At 38.8% G+C, this 21,333-nt stretch overlaps 1 protein-coding gene and 1 pseudogene across 1 annotated transcript; one reads left to right on the top strand and one right to left on the bottom strand.

Moving 5' to 3' along the window:
- Positions 1-1,068: 1,068 nt before the first annotated feature.
- Positions 1,069-12,334, bottom strand: LOC148741376 (uncharacterized). The gene is made up of 6 exons (XM_088740037.1): positions 12,051-12,334; positions 8,083-8,335; positions 6,690-7,011; positions 6,186-6,298; positions 5,579-5,762; positions 1,069-3,179 (listed from the first exon to the last, which is right to left on the bottom strand). The coding sequence occupies exons 1-6, from the start codon at positions 12,332-12,334 to the stop codon at positions 3,124-3,126; spliced, it is 1,212 nt and encodes a 403-aa protein (XP_088596163.1). The 3' UTR covers positions 1,069-3,123.
- A 4,531-nt stretch (positions 12,335-16,865) lies between these two features.
- On the top strand, positions 16,866-17,962 carry LOC148741375 (uncharacterized; annotated as a pseudogene).
- The last annotated feature ends 3,371 nt before the right edge of the window (positions 17,963-21,333 follow it).

Genomic DNA, 21,333 nt, shown 5'->3' with positions numbered 1-21,333 from the left:
TTCATATGGAGTTTGAATCAATTCAAGTTAAGCTTTTCTTGTCTTTTAATACGTTTTGATTGGAAATGTTAGAGTTTTAGGGCGACACTCTGTACAGTAGTTCGAAGAGGCGAGATTTTTTCTCTAACGAAACGTTTCTCGGAATTAAAAAAAAACTCCATTTTAGGCACTAGACACAGTTTTTGTGTTCTAAGACACATGTCGCAGTTAACTGTTTTATTGCGCACAGTGAGCACAATGAGTAAGCACAACGAGCGCCAAGCGTTCCCCAGTTAGAAAATTCAAATAATGCGAATTTATTACTTCTAAGCGGCGGCGGTTGTCCCGCAATTAAGTCTAAGAAAGCTCTCTTGAAAAGAGGCCCTAGAATTAAAAGTACGAGCAAGAAGTTGACATTTCAATTTGCCCGATGAGAATTTTTTAATCGACCCAACTCTGTATGAAAAAAGAAATGCGCTGGAGGGTTTCAATAATGCTCATAACAAGAAAGAAATTTTGGTGAGGGATGAGGCATGAGCAAAATGATTGTTTACTCAGTGAATGAAGCTGTTAATTTTTCCAGTTGGGAAGCAAAGGAAGCTTTTAAACATTTCCTTTTATTTTATTTATTTAAAATACTGTTAACACCTAAAATATGCCTACTAGCTCCCAAATCTTAAGTTGCTCCATCTATTGATTTGCATTAAGAAATAAAAGATTCATTGACTGCGACACCAAAGAAAACGATTGCTTAAAGAATCAACTCATTTATCTCGAAGATTTTGCTGATGGCTTAATTATTTCTCATTCTTTATCGGCGGCAGATCTCTCTTCAGCTTAATCTGTGAATAAAAAATGTAACTCGGATGCCAAACTGGAGCATGAAAAATTTCCACCTGGGTTTCACTTCATGATCACAGAGGGTCTAACTTAAGCTATTCAGAATTTAAGACGCTCTACTTTTTCGCTGTTTATCTTCTTTACCCCCGTTCTCGTAGCTGTCGCTGTCGCTTTTTGCCTAAAGTAACTTTTTTTAAGTACAACGGCGAGGTAAATGAAAAAATAGTCAATATGAAAACATAGTCAATATGAAGTTTAGAATTACGCATTGTATTCATATTTCTTAACTTATTTTTCGTCCACTACTTATTAACAATCTTAGTTTCCAAAGCCTCTTTTAGGGAAAAAATACAAAATGACACACTTAAGTCAAGGAGAGGCCAATACAGATACAATTTACTTAATTTTTTTGAACTTATTGCTTATGGAAAACAAACTCTACCGTTTAACTTTGGTTCATAGTCAGGATTACAATTACTTGGAAAAATTCAAGGGAAAAGAAGAGCTGTTCACATAAAGATCATTTTGCAACGAGACCAGTCATGGTCAGTAAATCGCTTATGCGTTTAAGATCTCGTCAGAAGGCTTTGCAGACGGTAAATAGGCAGGTTAGAATAACGCTTCGTTGTGTATAACTGTCGTATTTAAATTAGATACGAACAGTAAGTGAGGCGTATACTTTCAACTTTCAAAACATTATCTCATGAAAGATTAGACTTTCCATAATCACTCTTGTAGGTGTCATATCATGAAATTAAATTTAAGCATCAGACGTCTTTCACCTGCAGTTGAAACCCTGGAATAATTCTTCGTTAGACAATAACTAGATGGTAAGATGAAAAGGGATCTCTAACGGGGGTACATGTTAGATGGACACGATTCTGCAACATGGAACCATGTGGGTGGGAGAGGCGTGTTGCTGGCACGATTTACGGACAGAAACGCGTAGTTTACACACATGCATTGCTATTCACACGAAAATGTAGTATGGTCATTTCTTTTGTAAATGTTGAAGGAACACGTCCTCCCGAGTAAACGGCAAAGTTTTCGCGATACTTTCAGACGGGATGACTTCATTGCTCTGGTCGCTTCCGACGAGACGGAAGATGGCGAGTCTTGGTTTTGAATCAGTTGGAAAGAAAACCAGGTGGCTGATCTCTCTGAAGATACTGGTCATACATCGTGGAAATTTAGCCAGAATCTTATGCTTATCTCGTTTATCTCTCCTAAGCTTTGACTGATGGATATTTCAAACAGTGGCATTAGAAACAAGAAGCTCCCATTCTGAAAGATGGCTTACATCATTCTTTAAAACAAAATTGCACTTTGTATAATGACTCATAAGGGATTTAGTCTCTGAGGGAGGTAAAAGGAGATCATCGAGTCTTTGAGCCTTCGATGGAGACCTTACGAAAAGTTGGACGGCGATGACTTGGAGAAATTCTTGAGATAGAGTGGCACAACACTGAGCAGAACATCAAACGTACAAGGGAATTTAGATTTTTTCCAGTTCGTTGCCATCCACTGAAAATAGCAAAGTGATCAAACGACCGATATCGTCGTCCTCTGAAAAAAGCTGCGGATGACAGGAAATTCCACATTTCCCCAGTTGGAAATAAAAATATTCTTTGCGCAGAAACTGGAAATGTAGTTCTGCCGTCATGCAAAGAAGTATGGATCTTGGTTTTTTCAGAGTTCTCAAGAAAAACAAAGGTAGACGTAGTTCTCAGCACAGCCGTCGTTATTTCGTAAGCTCCCATAATATCGATAATCATTTTCGAATTTTTTGACAGATCTCTTGCATACTCATTAATTACTCATTGTAACGGGGGGGGGGAGAGGAGGGGGGAGCAAGGAGTATTAGAGAGATCATTAATATTATGCTTACTGGCAAGACTTTTAGATTGGGTGTGGAACGTGCGCCCTGCGACTAGCCATTACTTGCGGAATCCTTGCTCAGTGATTTGAAAGCCAAACTTTCATCCAATCCATTCCAATTACTGCCGTTAAAGAAGATTCGTCGTCTTACTGAAGTTCTCATTGACTCGCTGCGGAATTTTCTATTATTCTGATTGGTCTATTTTTTGAGGGGTTTGGTTTTGGTTTTGCAACACTCAATCGCAAAGCGATCTTCAGTGCACAGCTTTTCACAAAAGGAAATTACTTCAAAAAATAAGTGGTAAGAGATAAAAGGCGATTAACTACTTCTACCAAACGTGCTTAGCTCAAACCTTAATCGTTTTACATTAGAAAAGTTCTATCCCAGTTTCAAAAGTGTATCGGCCATTGTTAACACAGCCGTAGTTAATCATCTTCTGTATTTCTCTGCTCCAATTTTCTCCACTTTTCATCGGTCAAATCTGTTGGAAAAAGGAACACGATTACTTTCAGAAAAAATAGGCATTGACATTTTATTGTTGAGAAGATTCAGAGTGGCCGCAAGACTCCTTGCCTATAAGAGCGTGTGGCGTAAAAATTTTGCGGATTTTAAAATCGGCAGATCGCCTATGATCTGCACTTTTAAATAAAATGTAATTTAAAAATGCGCATGCAAATCAAGAGTATCAATTTAAGGTGGCTCGTACCAGTTTTCATCTTTTTGATGGTTTGTAACTTTGAAAGAATACAACAGAAAGACTGACAAATGCCAGTTGAACACTTTTACGGGGTTGAATTACATAATCATTGGTTATCCAAAAATAAGTGTCATTTCGTCACTAGCAGTTTCCATGGCAACGCTTTCATAGGCTCATTCAGACGCATTTTTTAGCTTGTGGCCTAAATAATTCGAAAACTAACCCGGTGACCCCCTGATTTTTTTCAGTGATTACTTTTGGCACTTGAAAAGGAAAATGCACAAAGATTTTTAAAAAATTCTACGGAGCGGAATTTCAGAAAATCTACAAAAAGGGCAATTTTCACACATTGCAAATTCCTTCCATAGAATTTTCTAGTTTTTTTCCTGATGATTCCTTTCGACGTTACTATCACATTGGAACAATAAAAAGAAGGGGTCACCGGACTTGTTTTCATGCAATAGCTTTCGTGAGTTTAGCAATTTCCACGCGCGTTCTCGCGCATTTAAAAATCTGGATTCTATAAGATCGACATTTGCTCATGATCTGTTTTAGCTACCGCTGACAATTGCGTGTGCTCGTGCGAACACCTACGATCTGATGTTCACAGACGTTTACTGCCAAGAAAATCATTAAACAGCCGTCAAAGACAGCCTCCCGAGCTCATCTTAAAGATCCTACACATGACTTCTGGCTATATCATATTATTTTCCTTGAAGTTTCAAAGTGTTCTTCCACTTCAGGTAGATTATCCTTCACTTGAGTTCTTCTTTTTTCGCCGTCGCAAGATTTCATACCGGTTGAATATTTCTTTTAAATGTGAAGTGAAGCAACCTTTACTTCTCCGAAAATCGTCCTCGTCATCTTAATTTCTATCTCCTGCATTCACTGTAGCCGCTCAACACATCAAATATAAGCTCTTAGGTAAACATCTCACAAAAGTAGAAAAAGTTCCACCCGCCGCCATCTTTGTTTTGAATTTTCATCTTTTGATCTCGCGCTTCTTTCGCACGTTTCTCTCGCGCGCGTCACGCAAGAGTGACCTGTTCCCCGCGCGAGGAAACTGGTTCGAGCCACCTTAAATTCATCTCATTTCCAGTCACTTGAAAGATCGATAAGTCATAATCTATATCGTGAAAAAAATTTTAAAACTCAATTAGAGCACGCCGAATGCGGTATTCACCAAAACTTACCCCTCGGTCACACTCGCGCTTGAAATCACTATGAAGCATGCTTGCTGTCGACGTCAGACAAGCAAACCCAAGCACGTGCTAGAGATTGGAGAAAGGGGGATCTGGTCACATTGAAAGACCAACAGCCTGCTTATTTTTGTCGCGGTTCGATATGGACCAATTCTCAATGAACTTGTTTTTGTTTACCTTTCTTCGCACTTTCCGCAAACGCGAGAGAAGAAAAAAGGCTTTAAGACGAAGAAGACGCCAAGACTTGTTCTTCCAAAACACCAGGTTGGCACATGGTATTTTTTCAAACAATTTTTTGTTGATGATGACCATTTTCAACGTTCTTCTTGAACGCTATCAAGAGCGACCTTGGGCTCTCCCTCGACCACAATTTGGCATATTCTTGGCCCAATTCTTGACATATTTAACGACGCACAACACAGAACTTGCTTATGCGCCAAAAAATCTGCGAAAGATCGAGATGTCAAACAATGCTTCACCTGATTGGTCAATTGTTTATCTAGCTCAGCTCAAGAGCACTCCGTAGTGCTCTTGGGTTAAGCTGCGGTTCTTTTGAAGTTTAAGCAGCTCCGCCTTCTTTCTTAAGCAAGTAAGCATTGCCAAGTTTGGTCGGTCATATTTATAACAAGCTAGGAATTTGCTAGAGAAACAAAAATTGACCAAGCAAACTTGATCCTAGCGCAAGTGTGACCGAGGGGTTATAATACTCAGCTCTTGTTTATGTTATTTCAACTTCTGATTTATAGATAAAGCAAGTTATTTTTACACTATTGTTTTTCCTTTCAAACAGGTTTAGTTTTGATAAGTAACAAAGCCCTTCATAAAAGCAATAACGAAATATCGGATCTCGCAGTCATCATAATGGCATTATAAACTTTACCTGTGAACAATGTAAAAAGTATGATCACCGCGAGCTGTGTGAATTCTATGGAAAAAGCAGATGTTCTGTTATTGGCGTACGTGTAATGAATTGTCATTTACCTAAAAGATGTTTGAAGACAACAGCGTATCCCTGAATATCGTGTTTTGTAAGAGATGACATGTCCAGCAGAGTTGAACCCTCTGAGGCGGAAAGAAAGGCAAATCTGAGAAGTTCACAGTCATCCTGTGTTACTGAGTCGTGAATTAGGAACTTTTCCTGGTCTGATGCCATTGCTGCTTCAAACTATTGAAAAAATATTAGGATGTAAGAGCACGACAGAAAAACTCTACTAAACTTTTCTATTGAACTGTTAAAGAGGTTGACCTTGTCGGAGAGTCTAATTTCTCTCACAATGGAAGTTCAGAGTAGCCGTGCATTCACAATATATTAACTAACTTGAGCTTTGGTTTGTTAGATATGATAGCAGAAACTGAAACTGAAACGAACAAATTTGGGACCAAAGGGAAACAGGCGCGGAAACAAACTGAACGGACTACATGGCAGAAAGACAGACAGACTGATCCATCGATAGACTCAAAGATCGACCGACCTACTGACCGGAAGTCAGACAGACAGACTGTGAGACAGAGCGCATCAGGAAAGAGGGATGGAAGATTCAGTTTTACTTGCAAGCACAAAGGTGAGTTATGTCTTGGATTAACTTACCCAACGAAGATACTTTCCAACATTTTCCTTGCGTTTGTTTAGACTCTTTACGGGTAGAAGAACATTTTTAAGCATCGAGTCCAGTTTCTTAACATCTTCTGGAGTGAGAGGGGCTGACAAAAAAAAAAAGAAGCAATCTTAGCTGGCGGTTAAATCCAACCAAAGCCTATCAACAATATTTCCCTTTTAAATGTTAAAAAATGCCCATATTTAAATTTGAAAGGGCTTATAATTAGCTCAATGCAGAGATTTGGACATTTTAGGAAAATTCGTTTCCATTGCTCTTTGTTGTTTTTGTTGTGATCATTAGATACAATGCGCATGCCCAAGAATGCTGAGTGTTCCTGCTGCCTGTGATTACTGCGTTTTTCAATTTATCTAGGTAGTAGATTGGGGGCAGAAAACATTTGATTCTAACGATTTTTGCGTTTTCAGAGTGTAAACGCTGTTTTCAAATTATGTAGCATTGTGCGGATGAGTTTCAAAAGTATTCGATGATCTCACCTGGTGCATCGGTCTCGTCTGAGAAAATTTCCACCAAAGTATTTTCATAATCTTCGTCATCTCCCTTGACGGGATTCTCGGCTGTTGTGTCCCTGGTAACGACCTTACCAACATATTCACCTTTTTTGATTTCCAGTCGACTTTCCTCCTTAATGTAATCAACATTGCAACACTTGAAGAGGAGTGGTGCACTTGCAGTCCTTGATGCCAGTTCTGCAGGAGGGGTTGTCTTCTTGAAGCGAGCTTTGGCCATCGTTGCCTTAAAATATTGGGAAAACGGACTCATCACAGACGGCCCATCTACCGTGACTTCAGCCGCGGTCTGGAGCAAATTAAATAAAAGCGAGTTTTACAATAAAGTGGCGAACCTATGTTACTTACAGATAAAACAAATGGTAAACACCACAGCGTACTCTATTGAGTTAGGGATGCGTGCGGGAAGTTGCTAAGCACGAAAGAAGCGTAAGAGTCGCGCGAGCCAGTAGCTGAGAGCGAATCTGGCTTCTTGAGTGCTTAGTAAACCTCCAAAGTGATATCACTGATACGTTGTAATAAAAGAGTTTCCTTTTATTTAACACTGAAATCTTACGTGAGCAGAAAAACAAGCGCGCGGAAACTAGTCTTTGCATTTGCTTACTTAGCAGCGTACACTCGTGGGAAAATGGTGGACACTGAATTGACCAATCAGAGCACGCGCTTTACCTTGGTTATGTTCTAAAATTAGATAGAAGTGAGGCAGAGAAAATCAACAAAGCATTTGCAAAAATGGGAGAAGCCCTGTGTAACTTCAGTTTTTTGTTCGTAATTCAAATTGGTCTTCAATGTTGTAACAGTGTCATAACTGGAACCTCGTTTCTCTATTGCCGAGTGGAGTTAATAAACTAAAAATTAATCTTTGTAACACTATAATTTTGAAGTAGAGTAATTCGTAGGTTAGCATTATGTACTAATTTCTAAAGTCAAAGAATACAACAATTACTGAATCACAGAAACGCAAAAAAGTTCTTCTAGGTAGGTCATATCTCGGGTTTCAAATATTGTTACATTCGCTTGATTGTCTAATCAGTTCTGAATAGTCAATAAAGTCAATTTATCCATTCAATGAACGTTCCGTTACTAATCCAAAGGTACAATTGAAGTAAAGAAGAATTTTTAAAAAGCTTTGTTCGCTAATGTTAAATGTGTCTTTTAGACCAGCTTCTAAAAGTTTTCTAGATCTTGGTAAGGAACCCACTCAAATAAGCTCGAACTTAGTAGAAAGCAATGTATATCGAGTGGAAAGGAAGGTGAGGGTAAACTAAATCACAATTGAACTCCGTTATTAATTTTCGTTTTCTTTTTTTTTTTTGAGCTAAAGAAAAGTAGCATGCATATTTAGCAATATAGACATTACCTCTTGTTTTCTCTCCCCAGTTAATTCAAACTTCTCACTGTAAACCACAGATGTGATGAGAAGCAGTTTATCCCCTTCAGCGAAAGTCCTCATCATTTCATGATCCATTTCAATCTTTGCTAAAAGGCCACGGAGATCTGGATCATCAATGTATTTCTGGCTTAGTTTTCCCAGTTTTAGAACGCCTTGTTCATCACTTAATCGGATGGTTCCCTCCAAAATTCCTCCAATACCCACACCAAGGTTTCGTTCACTAAAAATAAAAAAAACTTACTTTTTATGTAACTCAAAATGATATGTTATATGAATTTTTTTTCACAAAAGCTTTGGCTGTATGGCTAGCTATGTCGACGGGCAATACAGAATCAGCGTGTTTGAGTGGTGGCTCTATAAGCCCATTCCACTCGCTAAAGATTGCCCGTCTTAATTTCACGAGGAAACAGTCTAGTGGGCGGCTTAAATACCTAGTTACCACTAGGTACCAGTTTTTTTAAAAGACGGAAATGCTATAAAGTTTAATTAAGCAACAGATGAGTCACCAAAACGTTTCAAGAAAGTCACGAAAATGATAATCACAAGTTTCGGGAATTGTATAATGGTTTTGGGAATAAAGTAGTTTTGCCATAAAATATTTTGTTCAGCAAATGGTACAACTGCACCTTTAGCGACAAAAACTGTGAGAGTAACTAAGATACGACAGTTACATTGAAAACAAAAACAACAATGACAGTGACAGCGACATCGAGGATGGCAACGAAAATAATAATGACAAATACAATGATATTAAACAAAACAATGGCACTGACACCGAGAACGACTATAGCAATGACAAAGACAATGATGATGACAATGACAATGATGACGACAAATACAATCACATTGACCAAATCAATGGTAATGACAACGACAATGACAACGATAACGACGATAATAATGAGAACGACACTGAGGATGATAATGACAATGATGCTGACAAATACAATGACATTGACCAAATCAATGGTAATGACAACGACAACGACAACGATAACGACGATAATAATGAGAACGACACTGAGGATGATAATGACAATGATGACGACAAATACAATGACATTGACCAAATCAATGATAATGACAACGACAACGACAAAAACAATGAGAACGACAATGAGGATAATAATGACAGTGATGATGACAAATACAATGACATTGACAAAATCAATGATAATGACAACGACAACGACAACGATAACGACGATAATAATGAGAACGACACTGAGGATGATAATGACAATGATGACGACAAATACAATGACATTGACCAAATCAATGGCACTGACAACGACAACGACAACGATAACGACGATAATAATGAGAACGACACTGAGGATGATAATGACAATGATGACGACAAATACAATGACATTGACCAAATCAATGATAATGACAACGACACGACAAAAACAATGAGAACGACAATGAGGATAATAATGACAGTGATGATGACAAATACAATGACATTGACCAAATCAATGATAATGACAACGACAACGATAACGACGATAATAATGAGAACGACACTGAGGATGATAATGACAATGATGATAACAAACACAATGACATTGACCAAATCAATGGCACTGACAACGACAACGACAACGATAACGACGATAAGAATGAGAACGACAACGAGGATGATAATGACAATTATGATGACAAATACGATGACATTGACCAAATCAATGATAATGACAACGACAACGACAAAAACAATGAGAACGACAATGAGGATAATAATGACAGTGATGATGACAAATACAATGACAATGACCAAATCAATGGCAATGACAACGAAAACGACAGTAACAGTGACAACGACATGATAATGACGATAATGATAATAACGGTGATGACAAATACAATGACAATGAACAAAATAATGGCAATGATAACGACAAAGACAATAACAGCGACGATGACAATGATGATGACAAATACATTGACATTGACCTAATAAATGACAACGAAAACGACAACGACAATAACAGTGACAACGACATTGATGACGACAATGACAATGATGATGACAAATACAACGACATTAACCAAATCAGTGGCAATGACAACGACAACGACAGTAACAGTGACAACGACATGATAATGACGATAATGATAATAACGGTGATGACAAATACAATGACAATGAACAAAATAATGGCAATGACAACGACAAAGACAATAACAGCGACGATGACAATGATGATGACAAATACATTGACATTGACCTAATAAATGGCAACGAAAACGACAACGACAATAACAGTGACAACGACATTGATGACGACAATGACACTGATGATGACAAATACAACGACATTAATCAAATCAGTGGCAATGACAACGACAACGACAGTAACAGTGACAACGACATGATAATGACGATAATGATAATAACGGTGATGACAAATACAATGACAATGAACAAAATACTGGCAATGACAACGACAACGACAATAACAGCGACGATGACAATGATGATGACAAATACATTGACATTGACCTAATAAATGGCAACGACAACGACAATAACTGTGACAACGATATTGATTAGGACAATGACAATCATGATGACAAATACAATGACAGTGACCAAATCACTGGTAATGACAACGACATCGAAAATAACAATAACAAGGACAATGAGGATGATAATGACAATGATGATGACAAATACAATGACATTGACCAAATCAATGGAAATGACAACGACAACGACAATAACAATGACAACGACATTGATGACGACAGTGACTATGATGGTGACAAATACATTGACATTGACCTAATCATTGGTAATGACAACGACAATAACAATGAGAACGACAATGAGGATGATAATGACAGTAATGATGACAAATATATTGACATCGACCAAATCAATGGCAATGACAACGACAACGAAAATAATGAGAACGACAATAAGGATGATGATGTCGATGACGATGAAAAAGACCTTGACAATGATAATGACGACGAAAATAGTAGCGACAATGTGGATGTTAATGACAAACATAATGGCATTGACCAAAACAATGGCCATGACAATGACGACGCATTGACAAGGATAATGACGACGATAATAACAATGAAAACGACAGTGATAATGACAGTGACGACAACACTGACAATGAAAGTGATGATGACAATTTGCTACAATTTTACCCGCAGTAAATCGAACCTACTGTTTACTTCGTTTCCCTTCAGTTCATTCTCAATATATATTTTTACCCTCGACAACTGAAGCCACGTCGAACCACGTCTGACAGTACGCGACAAATCAAAACAAAAAGTGCACTGCTGTTCAAAAAAATTTCAATTGTTTTAAATTTTTTTGTAGTCTTTGTCTTTTATTTCAACGTGTCAATCCAGTTCAGGTTTCGTTGGTTTCGGGTAGTACATTAAAAATTTAATTCTCATTACTTTCTGATATCGAAAATAATTTGGTGTTCCATTTTCACTCGACCTCTCTATGATCAAATTTGATCCAAATATATACTGTATGAATAGAAGAAACAGTAACACCTTTTTTCTTTTGTTCCTGTCTTCCGATAACTCTAACTCTAGACAACCCCAGCCTTTTTCAGTTTCTCTTGAATGTTCGAGTTATAGGGAGCCGACTGTATTATCGTTATCATTCTTGAAAGAATGACTGAAAGGCGTTTAAAGAATGCACCTTCAGGAACCCCTTAAGAATGTTTAAATGACAGAACACTAGCTGAGACTTTCCATTACTTACTTCAACTCTTCTTCCGGTGAAAAAATATTTGAAGGCAGTAACTATGCCAAGCTAAATTGCAAATCTGGCTGTTTACTTTCACGATAACCTCGCCAATACATTAGTTTGTTTTATCATTAAACAGAAGTTGTTAAAGATGCAACACACTGATATACCAGGCAGCAAAAATTTGGTGAAAGCGTTATCATACCTGGCTTCCAATGCAATGGTTTCGTGCTGATTTGAAATAAACATTTCCTCTTTGATCTTAGATGCCAAGCATTTGCGAAACTCCTCAGACTCTTCGTTTTTAACGTATTTCGCCAGTTCTGCAAGGACTATGACTTCCAATTTTGCGAAAGGTCGCTTCCATAGTGGCCGATTCTTTTTAACCACCAGTGTCAGGGGCTGTACTTGTTTGATTTCACCGTGAAGGGCGGGGAAGTATCTATGGCTGAAATTTTCTTCGGCAAACTTTCTTAGTGACCCTTCCATATGATCTGAAAACAAATCGGAAGTAAATCCATAGTCAGCTCACTCTGTATTAACCATTATCTCGATCAGACCCACAGTGGATACTTTCATATCAAAATCATCGGGATCTGTGGAACTCGTTCAGTCAAATCTTTAAGGGAGACTAGTTGGCCATTTTCGATGTATCAATATTCTAACATGGCTTCTAGCTTATGGGAATAAAACAACAGAAATTAATTATTCATACCTCGATCTGGATGTGATTTCTTTTGTTGTATTCCCCCAAGCCTCGGAGCCAAGTGTGAATTTGAATATATCGAAAATGGCCTATTGGGCGTTATCCCGAGCTCCACCTGACAACCAAAGGACGTTATTTCGAAACATCAACCGTCAGAGATAGTTCGCTGAGCCAAAGTGACTCTAATTTCTTAATTTTTACTTTCGCACAGCCTTAAACATACCTAATTTACAATAAAATATTGCCACTGATATTGCCAATGAAAACCCTGAAAGAAACCGTAGTACGTGATATGCACCTGAGACCAGACCAGACCCCGTAAATGTTATTTGTTAGACCGCAGCCCTTCCTTGATGCTCATGATCTCGGGATAAAAGAAATTATAGGATGTATGTCGATAGAGGGCCTAGTTCCCGGGAGGGGGTTGGGGAGGGGAGAGAAAAAGCTTCAGAAGCCAAGTAGTCCGTGCATGAATGCCACTGTTCCGAGGTTTCTGCATGAAGAACCTAAGCAGTAACGAGTACTTTTACTCTTCCTGAATGAGATGTGAATCCATGCAAGGTTACTTCTTCACCATTCTGTCGGACTTACATATAACTTTGTTTGTACCATTCACACTTTGTGAGTATTGAGGGGGAGCTGTTGTGAGTATTGAGGGGGATGTCCTACAGAAGGCAGGAACATAATGACTTGGCAAATGTTCGGAGCTACAACTTATGAATCGGATTCCAGGGCCTGATTGGATCGAGGGGATAATAAGGAAGTAAATCTGCAAATATCGGTGGTCAATAAAAATTTTTCAACATTATTCATTTAGACTTTGGGACGTTTGACAGTGGCCAGTCAGTTCTAGCAGACCCTCTGACTGATTATCCAACCATGATTTCAATTCTTCTACAGCAATTAAACTTTTCCAACAAAGAAAACTATAGTACCAGTAAGTTTCCATTGTTTGTTTTTTTTTATATCAGTTTCAGATTAGCCAACAAGGTATTTTGACGTTCGGTTAAATGTGTCATCCCTTACATTGGCTAAGCATCCCTTACGATATTAGGGGATAATTTTGTATATAGTGCTTCACAGATCGTGACATTTTGCGTTAATTATGATGCTTTTTCGATGTTGCTTTAAGTGTCATAATCGCCAGATTTTTCAAGACGCTCATCAAAAATTTTAATATAAAGGAAAACAAAACAAAGTAGAGAAGGTATGTTTCGCTTCATAACGGGGGAAACCATATGCTCACAGCTATTGATGCAGTGCTTCACATATCATTATCTCAAAATGGATCCCCACAGTCCCACGAGATAAATATCACACGATACGGCTGCAGTTTGACCTGCAGTACGTAGTTCACAACACGGCGGGCTAACACAGGCTAGACATTCTAAAATAATAAGCTGTTAAAATTTCACACTCCTCCTGAAGGGCGACCATTTAAATTTCATGCACAACGAGAATATCTAATTGGAACAGATCGAAATGGAACGTCACCGTTTTCACTTTCTTTGATAAAGGAGACAAAATATTAAAAATAAAACAAAACATAAAAATAAAACAGAAGATAGGGCCAACAGAGAGCGATTGATCTGGAATCAGATGAAGTTCGAACCCTCACACCGAAAAAAAAGGTTCCCCTTTAATTCAAATTAAGACACTTCTCGAAAAACAAATTTTTAGTCTTTCGTAAAGTACAACAACTTCCTCTTACTGATCAGAACGGAATATGGAACAGTAATCACATAAGAACCTACACTGTGTGATATGAGGTATCTCAACAATTAGTTCTCTGTTGCTCATTTGGTAGAATTTTCGACTCGGAAACCGGCATTGACTAGAGCTCTGATCCTCGTGGAGAACTCGCATTTTACTTCGTCCCTATCTCGTGACACGTGTCTTTTTATAACCCCAAAATTCTTCGTGGTCTGACCCTCTATAAGCGACCAAAATCAGAGAAACATCAAACGAAAGTGACTTCTAACTGGCTTTTAGAAATGTAGCCAAACCCAAGGTTAATTTCATCAGTCGGAATTGGAATGCCAAACTGGTCTAGTTGATATTGTATAGGAAATTGTTTCGCCACTTTTCCTGTAAACGTTCCAAACAAAAATGGTAAATTAAGAAAATTTACAAAAATTCTCAGTAATATGAACATAACTAATTATTGACGGAATTTTGTGTATGAATAGACGAGTCCGGTAAATCGCTGCTTTTATTATAGTGTGCTGATATATGAGAATGCCGAAAAACTGTCACAAAAGAGAACATTTTTATATGCCATGGAATGTTTTTTACCGCCTCGTTACAGTCATAGCTGAAGGTGGAAATGAGGCAGGGAAACGGTTTAACTCTCCTTCAAAAACTTTGTTACATATTACGACAATCGATGATGATTATGTTCAAATTCAACACCTACCTTTTAAAAGTAGGAAAGTTCAACCGTTTTTTTTCTGGAACGCTCCAGCTCTGGTTATCGTGGGTAACATTATTATGGACATCATTACTCAATGATGATATCAGCTCAGAAGAATTAAATAACGACCTGTTCTGAGGTACAAATCCAAACAGATAAAATCAGCTTATGCAGCCTTCAAATTGTTCCGTTTCTTAATTTCTAAAGCGCAAGGCATGTGGGAATGTAATTAAAATCCTTTCACAGGATATTAGTCCATCATTCTGCCTTCGGGTTTCCTAAAAGTTCTCCAGCACCTATTCATACTTATTGGTGAAGAAAGTCAAATCAGTGAGAGTGACATGGTGTACTGTTCTACAACGTGAGTGGTCCAGCGGTCAGTGTGCTGGACTCTGGGTCGGATGGCCCGGGTTCAAGTTCTGCCTGGGGTACTGAGTTGTGTCCTTCAACAAGTCGCTTCACTCACATTGCTTCGTCTTCTCGGATAAGACGTAAAGCCGTAGGTCCCGTCTCCTGCAGCGTTAGGGGTAGGAGACGTTAATTTACCACGCACGAGATTACTGTGTGATAGATGTCCTCTCCTGGGGTGGGATGGGTGGGAAGGTGAGATTATTACATGGACTGAAGCGGCTGCCAAAGGCGCCTGATAAAATGCTGACGTCCGATCTCAACAACATGTAAAGCGCTTTAGATCAGCACATGTAAATAAGCGCTATAAAAATTGGTAAATTATTAAATTATTAAAACTTCGGCTGGAAGATCCGGACCGAAAAAATTCTTTCTAGCAGAGTTTTTCGCACTCCATGATTCTTACTTCTTCAAAAACCCTTTCTGAAAAGTCTATCATATTAGCTGCGATGTTCAGTTCTACTACAGAAAAACTCTGATTTTTTCATTTGACAACCATACTCAGATTCTTTAAAAGCTTTAAAAACATAAAACAAATGACAGTAACAGTAGGAATAAAACGCTCGGGGCCAAATCCATATTTTCAAGGTCTGTGTTACCACTATGCGGTTCAACATGCTGAACGCTATAAAAGGGAATAATTTACTGACCGAACTTTGAAAGTAAGAGTAGCTTGCCTTTTTAGATGTTTTGATTTTAAACAACAATCTTTGATGCCCATATTAACTTTTCCAACTTGTTTTATACTTGTTTTTGTACGCTGCTTTCCTCCAAAAATAGAGGAAAAACACTACTATTGGTGAGAGCAAGTAGCCAATAAGATATTGATGAGTTCCACAAGATATTATAACATAACTAAAGCGCGCGCTCTGATTGGTTAATTCAGCATCTACTTATTGCCTATGGGTGTATGCTGCTGACGTGTGTGCTAATGTTTCCAAAACAAATATTTCGACAGACATTGTTTCCAAAGTAATGGAACGTCCCTTCTGCCAGCAATGCGAAACTGTCTTCACAGTGATCTGAAGATGAAACAGAGAGTCCATCCTTTGACCTATTTGGGAGCATCCTTCCAGAGCCACCTGCAAAGAGTTCGAAAGTTTAAGCGAAAGCGCACTTGAAGAGCTTGTAAGTGAGCGACACTCAAAAAAGACGAAAGAAGTCACAAACTGGTCTGTGTCAACATTTAGAAGTAAACAAAAAGTTATCAAAGCTTAGTTGAAATTCATTAATTGGCTTTACGAGAAAGAGGAAACGAAATAGATATATATCTCAAGACCTATTAAATATTTAGAAGTTATTCCTGCGTAAACCCAATTAAATGCTAACGCGTAGACAAAGTCGACGAAATTACATTTTCAATTTGCTTTTTCGCGATTTTAAAAAGCGCTTATACTCTGATAACAGATGAAAATAAAAGTTAAGTTCCATTTCAAACCAAATTTTGATAGTCCGTTTCTTTTTGTTATTTTCAGCTTGGTGTGCAGAAAAAAAATTCAAATCCCGCTTGATGCGATGAAAATAGGTCAGCTTGATCAAAACCTACGTAGATTTTATGCAGAAGCGAGAACTAAAAAGGGCGAAGATTACAGTAGATCGACCTTGCTGGGATTTCGTCATTCGATAGAAAGATACCTCAAAGCCCCGCCATTTAGCAGAGGCCTACAAATTTCAACTGACCCAAGATTTGCAAGATCAAACCTCATGCTAGATGCGCAAATAAAAAATCTGAAACGATGCGGTAAAGAAAATGTCTCGCACAAACCTGCTATCGAGGAAGAAGACCTCCAGAAGCTGAAATCAAGCGAAGTGTTTTCCTTGTCGTCAACGCTTTCCTTCCTGAGAAATGTTTGGTTTCATGTCGTCCTTTTTTTCTGTAGACGGGGACTTGAAGGGCAAAGAAGCTTGACAACGAACAGCTTCAAGTTTGAAACCGACGCGGCTGGAAGAAATTACGCAACCATGAGTCACGATAAATTATCAAAGAATCATCCTGAAGGACTGAAGGAAGTTGAAAGCACAGAAAAAGAAGCCAGAATGTTTGAGACCGAAGACCAAGGCGACGGTTACAAGGCCCTCATATTGTATCTCTAGAAATTACATCTAAAGTGTACTGCGCTTTTCCAGTATCCGAAGAAAAATAACATGGCTCTAGATGCCGTTTGGTACGAAGCACGACCGCTTGGAATAAACAGCCTCGCAAAAATGATGAAGACCATCAGCGAAGAAGCACGATTATCCAAAATCTACACAAACCATTGTGTAAGAGCCACTGCCATCTCTCTCTGGCCCAACGCAGGGATTTCAAACCGCCACATAATGGCCATTTCTGGACAACGCATTGAGCAGTCTCTTGTAAGCTACCGAATTCGCGGCCTTCGACCTCACAGCTCCATCACTGCAGCAAGTCTCATCGAGAGCCTTTTCTCCTTCTGCTATCAATCACAGCCAGCCATCAGAAACTTCTCAGCAATCCACGTCGTTACAGACCAAACAAGTGGCAATGAAATCACTCTTCGACGAATGCACTATTCAAAACGCGCAAGTTGTTTTCAACGGTTCATCCTCTGAAATTCAGTCCATTTTTTAAATGATTTTGGATGGTTGTCAAATTTCTCCAGTTTGTTCATAATTCTGCTGAACTCTTTCCCCGGTTGTTGGATACAGACCTTACACTGAAAGACGAGTTTGATGGATATTTCAGGAAACGTGATTAAACTTTATCGAGTTGCTGGTGTGCAGTCGTATGAAGGTAGATCCTGGACGAAATGTTCGATTCGTCGTTTCGTTATGGCGTTTCGTCGTTTCCGCACTCTGTTACTTCTAGTCGAGTGTTGCGGTATTCAGAAGCCCAGATGCCCCACCCCCATCCCCTACAAACATTTATTAACCTAAACGCCCGTGATAATAGCAAATAGCGACCCAAATGTTTCCCTTTGGATACAAGTTGATTAAGAGCATTCGAGTACAAAGTATTAAAAATAATTAAGATAAGATTAGAGTAGGCTCAAAATAGATCTCGTCCTTAATGGGTTTTTTTTCCGGTGTACAGGGATTCACTTCATTACTATTTTCCATCCTTTGACGTCACCCCACTGACACAAGGGATTGTCTGTGCTAAGATATGGAAAACCTTACAGTTATCTATGTATCGTACTCTTGCTTATGAATATCTAAACATATGCAAAATAAGATCAAGCAGTTCAGGGTTGGTTTACCTCCTATCTAATTAAATATTCACCATAAGCCGTAACCCCTCCCCTTCCTGCGAGTTAATTTAGAAAGTGACAATTCATCAATCGAAAGTGAAAAGTAAATCCCCGCATACAAGGCTGCTGTGGACAATATGATAGAAAGGCTTGACCTCTCTTGCCTCTATTGATTCATTTTTTTCGTTCACCATGTCTGGCATAAAAGATTTATTATGAATAAATAAATGGCACCGAACTATGAACGGTTAGACCCGGAAACTGAATTCAAATTTCTTTTTCCTTGAAACGATCATCTGTTTGCTTGTTCTTGTCCATTCCTGTTTTTCTTTTTCTGATTTAAGGTTTTCCTTGTTTTTCCAATTGATCGAGATGAAACTACAAAGTTAACTTGAGGCTTTCAACTGATTGAAACGTATTCATGTAGATGGCAGAAACCACAAAAGGGAAGTCATTCCAGTTCGCCTTCGGATTGCCGCACAGGCTCAACATGAGTTTTTCCGTGAGCTTATCCATCAGTTGGCGTGATCAGTGACATAAATGTTATACTTACAAATAAAGAATTGTGATTCCTGTCGAAGAAAGGAAATGGAATCGATATCGGTATCGTTCCAGAGCTCCCATCGTCATTTGTAGGAACCAGCTGGTCGCTCTCACCCTGACCAAAGGGATAAAAATTCGGAAGCACAAGGGCGTCAATGATGAAAAAAGGACCGAAAAAAAACAGCAAAATTAGTCCGAACTTGATCCGATCCTCCACATATCTGCTGTGGAGACCAAAATATGTTAAAAGTGTTATGAATAAGTCAGTTTGACGACACGAGTTATAGTTAGACGTGATCTTCTTTGGCCAGAAATGGTGCTGATTGGTTGGTAATTACCACATAGAAAGCATTGAGACTCAAAGCCCTCCTACTCAATCGCTTCGAGTTGTTTTAAAACAAATAGGAATTCGTTAGATAACCGGATGGGTTTCAAAGGTAATCCAACCGTTCGTAAATTGTCTTCGAATTAAGGCGCGAAATGGTCGACCACGGTTCTGTCAAGCCATGTTAACTAGCTTCCTGAATTATGATTCGACCATGGTAGAGGGTCCCCAATAAGTTTTTCGAGAACCGGGATTTGGCTTATTTGAAGGCCGGGATCGAGATTTTGAAGGAAAAAGGGGACGAGATTCGGAATTGTTTTTATAACCGGGACAGGGGATTTGGCGATTTTAACAGGCGGGAATCGGGAAATGTCGCTTTAAAGAAACCGAGATTAGGGAATTCCAGAGGCTGAAATATGCAAAGAACATCAAGCTGTCATCTTATCTAGCTCATCTTATTAACGTCGGAAATGGTCGGAAATAGTCGAACAATGACCTGGGTGACGTCCACGTTTTCCACAACCCTGTCACGCTGCTCTGTGACCCCTATGGTGATCTGTGGTTTATTTTCGTGAACCTTGGACACCTTGGCCGTAATGAGAATCCAATTTGACAATGTCTTTGTGACCTTTGTTATTTGTTGACCGTGATATTTCTAGTATCAAGCTTATACATATGCTGATCGGTGCGCGTGGGATATTCGACGCGGGGGAGACAAGCTAAGTTATCGTTTGCGTAGTTTAACGCGCCCTAGCGATGTCGGTTAACATCGACAATGATGTTGTCGATGTTATTAGTTGCGTAGCTTTTATGAGAAGGGGAAGAGCGTAAATTCGTTTCTTGTTTTGTTGCCTCTACTAATTTAGACTTTTGGAACTATTACATTGCGAATGAAGACAATGAATTGCGAGAACTTCGACAGTGAAAAATGACATGGCGAGTCATAACTAATAACGACGAGGCCGACGATGATGTTGGTGGAATTCCGTCGTTGGATCGCGAGGCAACTTTTTTGCGTGGAACGGTTTCACGTTTCAGAAGAACTGTTCGCTTCAATAGCAGAATTATAGTTTAATTGCAGCGAATTGCTAAAGGAGCTCCTAGATGATAGCAATCATAAAACAAACATTTCGCATTCAATTTAGCCGTAGGTGACCAAAGCGTACTATAAGAGTTTGTATGGATTTAAAATTCAAACCATCTCTGTTTTTTCCTTTGAAAGCTACAATACAGTGACGCGCACTCTTTAATTCGCGTCAAAATCGGTCAAATGGCTCACAGAAGCATTTCGGCGACATAAAGGGGACACCACTGAGAGGGGTTCGAACTTTATCGTAGCTTTTCAAAGGAAAACAGAAATAGTTTTCGTTCGAAATTGAAATCCATACAGGCTCTTATTTCAACCTCTTATAGTACGCTATGGTTACCGGTGATTACGGCATTTTGGGCCGGAACTTGTAGCACTGTTAAACTGGGGTCGAAAAGAATATATGTTTCAGCATTTGTTGAGCACAATTGTACTCGATTTTATGGAATTTCCAGATGATCGTTGCCATGGCTGAAAATTGTGAATGAGCAAACTGTCTTCTGAGTTGCGATTGACGGTGACTTATCATATGTGTAGTGAACAGTGAAGATGCCTTGGTAAGTCGTGATATGTACCCTTAAAGGGGAACTGAAGCCTAAAATTGGTATATTGTTTGCATTAATTTCTAGTTAGCTTTAGAGGAGTAAGATAAAGTGTCAATATTCATTTTCGTTCACTTCTTGTTTTTTACGAGAAAATTCGATTTGAAGTTGCTTTTTTCCCGCTTTTGGGGGTGTAAGACCGTCGGCTCAAAATAGGTCAGCAGCGGTCGTTTATGACGACAGTGGTGGGGAACC

Source organism: Stylophora pistillata, chromosome 1 (assembly GCF_964205215.1).
Source record: "Stylophora pistillata chromosome 1, jaStyPist1.2, whole genome shotgun sequence".
NCBI lineage: Eukaryota > Metazoa > Cnidaria > Anthozoa > Scleractinia > Pocilloporidae > Stylophora > Stylophora pistillata.
This window is presented reverse-complemented; position numbering and strand designations above follow the sequence as displayed.